Raw genomic sequence first — 10,363 nt, forward strand, 5'->3', positions numbered from 1 at the left:
TATATTTTTAAAAATGTTTATTTATATTAAAACTGATAAAAATCGTTTAAACACAATTATAAAAAAAATGGTTATCGAGTTTGTCCTTCATAAATAATTCTCACTAAATAAAATAAAAGAATTATAATATATAAAATATTAATTTCTATAGCCTAAAAATTAAATAAATAAAAAAATCTAAAAAATCAAATAAACTAATAAAATTATAAAATTTTGTACCTTACATTATACAAATTTATAAAGATTAAAATTATAATAAAAATATCTACCAATCACACCATTTTCTTAAGATGACTTTAAAGATGAATTATTTAAATTCAATAATAATAAGTGATAAAGTAGAGCAAGTGAGCACACTAAACCAATTAAGAAGTGTTGAAAAAAATCTTTACTTAGAATTTTGAGCGACAATAAAATATATTTTTATCTGAAGATTAGTAAATAACGCCGAAAAAAGTTATGCCAAATAATAAATGATCAATTACAAATATTGTCAAAATAGATAGAAACTCATAAAAATTATTAAAAGATATATGTAAAAAGGACCATAAAAATAAATTTCAAAAATTCTTTATAAAAATTAAAAAAAAAAAAGACTTTAGATCCGTCAACATCATTTCTTTTGTTGTAAAGAATGAGACAAACACAAACTCGAGAAATGATCACCAACACAATTGAAGAGTATGAACAACACATAATCCATTAAAGATTGAGAGCATTATTTATATTACAAAAATTCGATATAAAGATTCAATTTGACTAAATATAATACCGCACCAAACAAAATACAATATAACAATTCAAATTTAAGTGGTGGAAAAAAATAACAAGACATGCTCTTATGCTTGACAAACCATAGGAAAACCTTGAGCAAATATGACTTTTCAACTTCTCTTAATTTTGTTTCTAAAGAGGAGAGAACAACAATAACTTAATAGCAGGGTCGGTCATAAGGTAAGCTAAGCAAGCCTACAGGCAGGGTCAACCATAGGGTAAGCATAACAAACCCTCGCGTTACCGAAACTCATTCTCTATAAAAACCCATTTAATAAAAATATTAGACAATTAATTAAAATTGTTGTATTTTTAAATATAAAATGTTGTAACTCAATGGTTTAACATCACGAGAAATTTTAGTTAATTATAGGTTCAAATTTCAAAAAAATAATTTTTTTTATTAACTTTTTAAACTAAATTTAAGGCAACAAAAAAATCAACATTTTTTCTACCTGGATTGGAGTAGTCTGCATACAACTCACGGACAACTAATCTAATAAAAAAACACAAGATATTTAATTATATTTATTAAATATAAAAGTGTTTAATTTAGTGATTGATTATAAAAATTCTTAAAAATTAAAAAAAAAATATTTGTAGTAGATTAAATTTAAAAAAAATGAAATTTAGTTAGTACCAGAAAAAATCTAATAATTCTTTTTTTTTATTAGGGTGGGACAACACCACCAAAACTCGGCCGCATGCTCAGTTAATGTTATGATTATCGATTCAATCTAATAAAATAAAATTTTAAATAAAAACATAATATATTTATATAACTGTAAGATATAACTTCAGTTTTAAGAAAAAAAGAATTATTTTGCACATATTTGATGGAGACTTATAGTCATGACCAATTTTAAAAGAGAACAAGATATTTTGAACTTCTTTATAGACTTTACTTCCTTTATCAAGTTTAGACACATTTTCGATGGCATATGACTTGACGGAGGAGATCGCCGGCCTGCCTCGACGATGGCCTCTGTGAAGCTACAGCTTTGGTGCAAAGGATTGCGATGTCGAGAACCTTGAAAGCTGTTATTTCATCATCGGCCAAGAGTGGGTACAATTTTGGATCTAGTAGTTCTTTCCTTTGTCCATCTATTTCGATTCGAGTCTCTATCCATCTCACCATGTTCATGTTGACGCCAAAGCTATCGTCATTTGGCATTCTTCCCGTAACCAGCTCCATCAATACAATTCCCATTGAATACACGTCGCTCTTCTCGGTTGCATTCATCGAGAAAGCACACTCTACCCAACAAAAAAAATAAAAAATTGTTACACTTGGTAAATTAGGTATAATTTAAATCTCTAACTAAAATATAATTTTAAATTTCATGTATATATACTTTATATTATTTGAAATAATTTACTACCATAATACAAAAAAATGTATAATACCTGGCCCAACGTAGCCAAATGACCCAATGAACTGCGAGCTCGATCCGAGTGAATCTTGTTCATCCGTGACTGCTTTGGCTAAGCCGAAATCTCCTATATGAGCTTCCATGTTGCTGTCCAATAAGATATTGCTCGATTTAATGTCCCTATGAATGATTTGCGGAATACAATCGTGGTGGAGATACTCGATCCCATGAACCAAACCAATCGCGATCTTAACCCTAGTCTCCCAATCCAAGCTCATTATATTCCCGTTTTTGCCTTCTTTCGAGTGCAACCAATCCCAAAGGCTTCCGTTTTCCATGTACTTGTATATCAATAAACGACACCCCGAAATCTTATGGTTAAAACTTCCAAAGAGTTGTACCAAATGCCTATGTCGAATTGTTCCCAAAGTCTTCATTTCTCTCTCGAAACACTTGGCTATTACTTGGTTGTCTTTCAACCTCATCTTTTTAACCGCAACCTTCTCCCCGGTTTGAAGCTCGGCTAGGTAAATCGACCCAGACCCACCCGACCCGATAATGAACTCCTCGCTGAAATTCTTTGTCGCTACAATTATCTCTTCCAAACTTAAATCTTTCATCAAAGGTGGGATCTTGCGAATAACCGAATTCGACATGGAAAAACAATTATCTTCGCTTGTTTCGTCCTCGGAATCTTTAATACTCTTGATGAAGCATCCGAGTATGATTACAAGAAGAAAGAACGATATTGTAATCGCGATGGCTGAAAATTGTATTGCCTTCGATTTGAATACACTGGAATTTTCACCTTCGTCTTCACCCGTTCCGCATTTCTTGAGATGGGCGCCGCAAAGATCGTCGTTTCCGCTGAACCATTCGGACGGAAATTGCGAAAAACCAGTGTCCAATTCTCCGCCGAGATTGTTGTAAGAGACGTTGAATATCGACAAGTGACTCATTTCACTGATCTGTTTAGGTACTACTCCGACGAACTTATTGTGAGAAAGATCCATCACTTCCAATTGAGATAACTTCGTAAGAGAAGCGGGGATCTTGCCTGTGAGATTATTGTAACTAATATCCAGAGCACTTCCAAGTTGCCAGAGATTACTTAATGCCACCGGTATTTCACCGGTGAACATGTTTCTAGATAACTTTAAACTAAGGAGATCGGTTAAATTACCAATAACCGGAGGAATCGGTCCCGACAACTTGTTATTTTCGAGATTAAGTTTGCTGAGGAATGGAAGGTTTCCGATCTCGACAGGAATTGTTCCATCGAACAAGTTGTCGTTAAGATAGAGGGTTAAGAGCATTTTGCAATTGAATATCTCCGGCGGGATATGACCGGATAATTTATTGGAACAGAGTTTCAACTCGCCCAATTGAGAAAAATTTCCAATCCATGATGGGATCTCGCCGGAGAGATTATTATCGTTGAGATCGAGATGGGTTAGATTTGTGCATGAGGATAAAGCTGATGGGATTTTTCCGGTGAGAAAATTGTGTGAAAGATCTAACAAAGATAGTTCTTTGATATGTCCTAAAGTCGCCGGAATTTTCCCTGTGAATGTGTTGTTTCCCAATCTGATCCTACCCAGAGACGGAAGAAGTCCCAGTTCAGATGGGATCTCGCCGGAAAATCGATTGTTTGTGACATCAATAGAGATTAACGATAGACTTTTATTGAATGGAATTAGGGTTCCGTTCAATAAGTTATCGGACAAGATAATCCTGATCAAGTTTTCGAGATTGGAAAGTTCGATAGGGAGATTACCTTCAAGAGAGTTGTTGTAAAGCATCAGATTCTCCAGACCGGTGAGTTGTCCAAAAATGGCCGGAATTTGACCGGAGAGACGGTTGTTTGCAAAATCTAGTATTGCTAGTTCCTTCAGGCCGGTGGGTTGTCCAAAATTGGACGGAATTTCGCCGGAGAGACCGTTGTCCCTCAAAGAAAGTTCAACTAACATTGACATATTCCCGATTGTATTGGGTATTGGTCCGGTGAAACAGTTATCGGAGAAATCAATGATTTGCAGGTTGGAACAATTTCCAATCTCCGCCGGAATCTCGCCGGTGAATTCATTTTCGTATAAATAGAAACCCAGAAGATTTTGAAGCATTCCTATCTCTTTTGGAAGATTTCCACTCAATTTGTTATTATAAACCGCCAGGTTTATCAAATTTGTGAGATTTCCAATCGCCGGAGAAATAGAACCCGATAACGTATTGTTATGTAGAATAAGATCAGTCATCTCAACCAATTCATAAACCTCCGATGGAATCGGACCAATCAATGCATTACCAGACAAACCAAGCTGTGTAATAGACCGACAACCCCTTATCTCCGCCGGAATCTCGCCGGTAAGTTGATTTACAGATAGAAACATCACTTGGAGATTAGTTAAATTTGAACATAGTTTTCTGGGTATGGTACCGGAAAGACTGTTATTTGATAAAATCAAGAAAATAAGCTTACCCATATTCCCAATTTCCTCCGGGATCTCTCCGGAGAGCTTGTTTGTTGATAAATCCAAAGTTTCAAGATTACCCAACTTAGCCAACGATTTGGGGATTGACCCTTCAAGTTTGTTTCCAACTAGATTCAAGAAAAAAAGCTCTCCGAGATTACCCAATTCCTCTGGAATCTCTCCGGTGAAAGAATTGTACTCAAGACTGAGTAGCTTGAGATTCCGAAGCATACCCAATTCGGCCGGAATAGTTCCATTGAGATTAAAATTGCTTCCAGCGTTGAAAATTTGTAGACTCGAACAATTCCCGAGACTAGGTGGAATTGGACCATAAAACTCGTTTTGTTGCAAATTCAGGACCGTGAGATTGTTAATCTTGCCAAGCTCCGCCGGAATTTCGCCGGTGATATTACACTTAGACAAGCCAAGATCGTGCAGATTAACCAGATTCCCAAACGTCGCCGGAATCGATCCAGTCAAGTTATTCTTACCCAGTTCAAGGTATTGGAGATTCTTCAGTAATCCAAGCTCCGGCGGTATTTGTCCGGAGAGTTGATTCGAATACAGGTACAGAGTTTTTAAACTTGATAATTTAGAGAGAAATATTGGAATGGGACCAGTTAAATTATTGCAAGAAAGATCAATGACGACCAAATCAGCTAACTGTTGAATCGCCGGCGGAATTGGTCCGGCGAGGGATGAATCTGATAAATTAAAACCCACAACTTGGGTTGAATCATTGATTGAACTCTTCCCACAAGTGATTCCCTTCCATGTGCAGAAATTTGACTTATTAGTCGCCGTCGCCGTCGCCGACCAATCACTCAGTACATTCTTAGGATCATCCTTAAATGATGTTTTTATCTCCATTAAAACTCCAATGGAGTTCAATGAAGAAGATGATGAGATGATGATGAAGAAGAAGCTGATCATAAAAAACACCATAAGAATAGCTCTGGAAAATGAAGGCCATGGAATCATTGTTGGCTCCATTTAGGAATTCAGAGAAAAAGATTGGATGGATTATGATTATGATATATTGATATTCATATAAACATAATTAGGGAAGTTTATAAATTGATCTATAAACACTCGACATGTTTTTATTTAATAAATTCTATTTTTGAAGATCCAACATATACAACTATTTGTATAAGTGAAAAAAAAATGTAATTAGGGAATTGAAATTGGAGATTGGATTATGGACATCTGATTTATTCATTTAAAGTCAATCTAATATGTTTTAGATTCATGTTATATTTAGTTGATGTATACAAACTAAAAGGGTTAAAAGATGGATTTAATTAGTTTCATTTATTTATTTACAAAAACTAATTAATAAATACTACAAGTAATTTAAAATTTGTTTTAGAAAATAAATAATTAGATTTAAATTTGGTTTATAAAAATATATGTAAATCGAATTATATATATATATATATTTTAAATTTTAACCATGATACGACGATTTCGGTTTGCTTTTTTGTTTAAATCGGTTCGATTTATTTAGCAATGGATTTCTCTCCAAGTCTTATATAATGACTTTAAGGTAGTTCAAATTGACTTGAAAAATAAAGCTTGATAGGTGGTATTAACTTTCTATATCAAATCAACCCTAATTTAAAAAAGATAATATAATCTTTAATGTAAATATGAAAGACAATTAATCTAATCTTAAAACAGATTTTCATAATATTTATTTTACAAATCTGTATTAGGTAGCTTGCATTTTTTATATACAAATGTTTTAAATATATGTTTTGGATCGATATTTAATATAGTATTTATTATATAAATAGACTATTTGAATTATTGTTTTTAGTATTATTTATCTTTTAGTTTAAATTTGATAAACAAATTAAACATTTAATTAGATAAACTTTATCGAGTTTTTTTGTTTGAACATATATTCTCCCACAACCAAGATATCGACTTCAATTTAAGACGTTTTAAAAAAAAATTAAGTGATAAGATACTTCAAGAATATCTTTAAATTTTTGCTTGGTGGATATTTTATTAATTATTTTTTAAAAATATAGAATTATTATGCGTCCCAACTATTTTTTATGTTTAAAATTGTTTTTAAAGAAAAAAAATCATAAAAAATATAAAAATGATAGACGACAAGAGTAAAGGATGAGATCCACACCAATACCGTCGATCATTCCAACAAAAATTCCGAACAATGCAAATAAAATGAAAGATAAAAATTGAAATACAACGACAAACGCATAACATGTTATCTCAAGTCGTGAAAACGATCTATTATTTCATTGCAAAATAAAATTGCTTACCTCCGTTAATATAATATATAGAGTATCGAGTTCTTCAATATTCTATTGAATAACATTTAATTACTTTCATTAACCCATGATTCCTTCCTAAGATGACAAATATATCCAAGATCCACATATTCCATTAGATCTAGCTATCACCTACATAGGGTTAAGCATGTTGGAGACGAGACCATATAACTCGCACACATAATATAACGCGTCGGCGAGAGTTATATCGACTTTGAGAGAAATGCGATGTCTATCGGATTAGTAATGCATTTCTATTTAAGAACGATATAATTGAGACCATTCTCTTTTAAGAATGCGGGTACTCAAAACTTGTACCAACTTCGAGATTAAACCCGGTTAAAAATAAAACTCGTGGTTTAAAAAATCGTAGAATTATTATTTTCATTTCATATATATACTAAAAAATTGTTGTGAAAATCATTTTTTATTGTTAAGTAATCAAATATCATTTTTTATTTAATATTAAAAATATGATTATTCTATTCATAGTTGTAAATGAGATTAATTTTGTTTTTATTTGATGTTTTGACCAAAAAAAAAATAATTAATAAATAAATTGTCGGAAAATAGTGACAATTGTAAAGGATTAGTGGCGGTCCAACAACTATTGCTAATTCGAGTAATAGCGACAGTTTCGGCAACTATTGCTATATTCATATTTTGCCTGATAATAATTTCAGCACATCATATTATTTAAATAATAATTTAACTTTTTTACTAAATAAATATTAATTTAACTCATTTTTCTTAACATAATAAAATATTTTATAAAAAAATTTAACATCTATAATGATATTTTAAAACGAAGTAATAATTATTTAAAATATTTAAAACATCAAAATTTAAAAATATATTTATTTAATATACTATTTTAATTGTTTTATATTATGTTTTAAAACTAATCATTATTCTTTTATTTATATATATATATATATATATATATATATATATATATTTAAACATAAAAAATATTTATCAGTATATTTTAATATGTTGCTAAATATTCATTATGTTAATTTACATATATCATTGTTTTTATCACAAAATAATGAAATATTATGTTATTAATAAAATATTACTTAATATTATTATTTAACAAAATAAAAGGCAAATAGATTATTTAAAATTATATATTATTGAACTTAGTATTGAAGAGAAAACAATTATAAAAAAAACTAAAAACAAAATAATGAAAAATTATTTAAAATAAAAATATAATAATAATAATAATAAAAGAAGTCAAGAGTTACATATTTAACTTACCATTTAAAATTTAAAATTAATAAAAGATATTTTAATATTTATTAATATAAAAAATAAAATACAAAATTCCATATATAACTTAAAATAACAATAAGTCATTAAATTCATAATAACTCTTCTTTGGAAATGTAAGATAAAATCATAATGTCTCTTAAATTGATTGAGTGTGATTAACTTTATTTAATTCGCGAAATTAAGCTGAAAATTTTTGTTTTAAAATAAAATATATATATATATATATGAAAAAAAATACTTAGACTTATTACTAGTTACTTAGACGTATAGATTTTATTTAATAATAAAAGGTCATTTAAATATATGTATTATCAAAAATTGGAGCATTTAGTCTCTTATTAATTAAATATTAATATATTTTATCTATTTCTTTTTCATTAATTAATCAATTCTTTATTTTATTTTTTTTATTTATTATTAATTATATATATATATATATATATAAAGCATTCATCATTAATTTTTTAATTATTAATTATTTTAAAATTATTTGATCTCAATAATTAAATATAACAATAACTTATCTTTTCAACAATAAAAAATTTTCAACACAAAAATAAATAAATTAATAATCAAAAATTGAATAATAATAACTCATTCATCAAACAAAAAAAATAATAATCAAAACAAAACAATAATGTTTCTTACTACTACTATAAATTACAAATCAAAATTAAATAAAAAATTATTAATTATACTTTTATTCATATTAAATTAAATAAGATAAAAATTCTTAAAAAAAATATTACAGTAAATTACAAAAATTAATAAATAAATTGTTAATTTTTTTTTAAATAAAAATTTAAAAATTATGAAAAATAAAAACTGATAAAAAAAAAAATAAAATAAAAAAGAAAAAGTAATATAAAAATAATAAAAATTTAAAAATGAAATAAATTTAACTGGTTTAATTAATGAAAAAAAATTAATTAATAAAAAAGAATAAGAGAGAAAATATATTAATATTTAATTAATAAATATATAAATAAAAAAATAAAAATTAACTATAAGTAGTTAAAAGAAGCTAAATTAGTCAATTTTTTAGTCTTAAAACGTCGAAAATGAATTTTTTTCATATTATAATAATAATAAGTAAGGTTAGTAGGAGGTTTCCTAAATAAAAAAAAGTTAAAATAAGAAAGAAATTTTACATCCTTATAATACATGTTTGGAATTGGCATATACATAATTTTAAAAGAATGTTACACTTATTTTCATGCCAGAGTTAAATGCCAATGCGACAAGAAAATTGTTATCTATAAATATAGAAAATAAATTATTAAGTTGCATGTAACAATTAATTATGAAAATATGGAACAGCTATAAATATATATAATAAAAATAACTATTTGACCAATATATATATATATATATATATATATATATATATATATATATATATATATATATATATATATTTATATTTATGACATTTATGTTATATATTAGTCTATTTACGATCTCATATAATATTTGATCGATGATTTGTCGAACACATCATGTCCTATTATTATTACCTTATTCCAAACCCTAATACATATTACATCATCATAGTCTAATGGTCTTATTCCAAACCCTTCATTCTACCTCCATCGTTCATCTAATACCCCTTACTCCTCAAAACCCTCAAACCCCTTACTCCTCAAAACCCTCAAAAGCTTGTTGCAGCGTTATTGAGGGGGAGGGAGGACGAACAATGAAGGTAAATTTGATAATCACTAATGAAGTATCATGTTTTAGAATTTTGAACAATATAGTGGTTTTGAAATATCATATTTTGCATGTTATAGTTATATGATATTTTCATTTTAAAAATTGGTTTTGGCTTGAATTCGAGCTTCAACTTGAACACTTAATTTTAATTCAAGTTTTTCGAGTGGAGCTCGAGTTTGTAGATAAATAGTCAAATCGAGTTCGAGCTCAAATTTACAAATTTGTTCTGAGCTAATAAAAACTGGATCGAACTGAGCTCTAGCCAACTTGAACTTGACTTGCTAATTTACAGCCTAGTTCATCCTCTCCAACCTTACTATTAAAACCCCTGAATTCATAGGGCTGTCATAAAATGGTGGGTGCAATCATATCTAAATTTACCATGACATTCTTCCTTAAAAGGAGAGGAAGATCAAAACATGCAAATTATAGTCATTAGAATATGTAA

At 28.7% G+C, this 10,363-nt stretch overlaps 1 protein-coding gene across 1 annotated transcript; it reads right to left on the bottom strand.

The window, feature by feature from the left end:
- Positions 1 to 1,618: 1,618 nt before the first annotated feature.
- On the bottom strand, positions 1,619 to 5,611 carry LOC124934529 (LRR receptor-like serine/threonine-protein kinase GSO1). The gene is made up of 2 exons (XM_047475064.1): positions 2,182 to 5,611; positions 1,619 to 2,031 (listed from the first exon to the last, which is right to left on the bottom strand). The coding sequence occupies exons 1-2, from the start codon at positions 5,609 to 5,611 to the stop codon at positions 1,694 to 1,696; spliced, it is 3,768 nt and encodes a 1,255-aa protein (XP_047331020.1). The 3' UTR covers positions 1,619 to 1,693.
- Positions 5,612 to 10,363: the final 4,752 nt, after the last annotated feature.

This window comes from Impatiens glandulifera, chromosome 4 (genome assembly GCF_907164915.1).
Source record: "Impatiens glandulifera chromosome 4, dImpGla2.1, whole genome shotgun sequence".
In the NCBI taxonomy this organism is placed as follows: Eukaryota; Viridiplantae; Streptophyta; class Magnoliopsida; order Ericales; family Balsaminaceae; genus Impatiens; species Impatiens glandulifera.

Excerpts from the sequence above, each read along its gene's own strand:
- LOC124934529 (XM_047475064.1), bottom strand. The coding sequence starts at position 5,611 with ATGGAGCCAACAATGATTCCATGGCCTTCATTTTCCAGAGCTATTCTT. Across the intron at positions 2,032-2,181 it reads ATTTGGCTACGTTGGGCCAG|AGTGTGCTTTCTCGATGAAT; the intron begins GTATTATACATT and ends TTTGTTGGGTAG.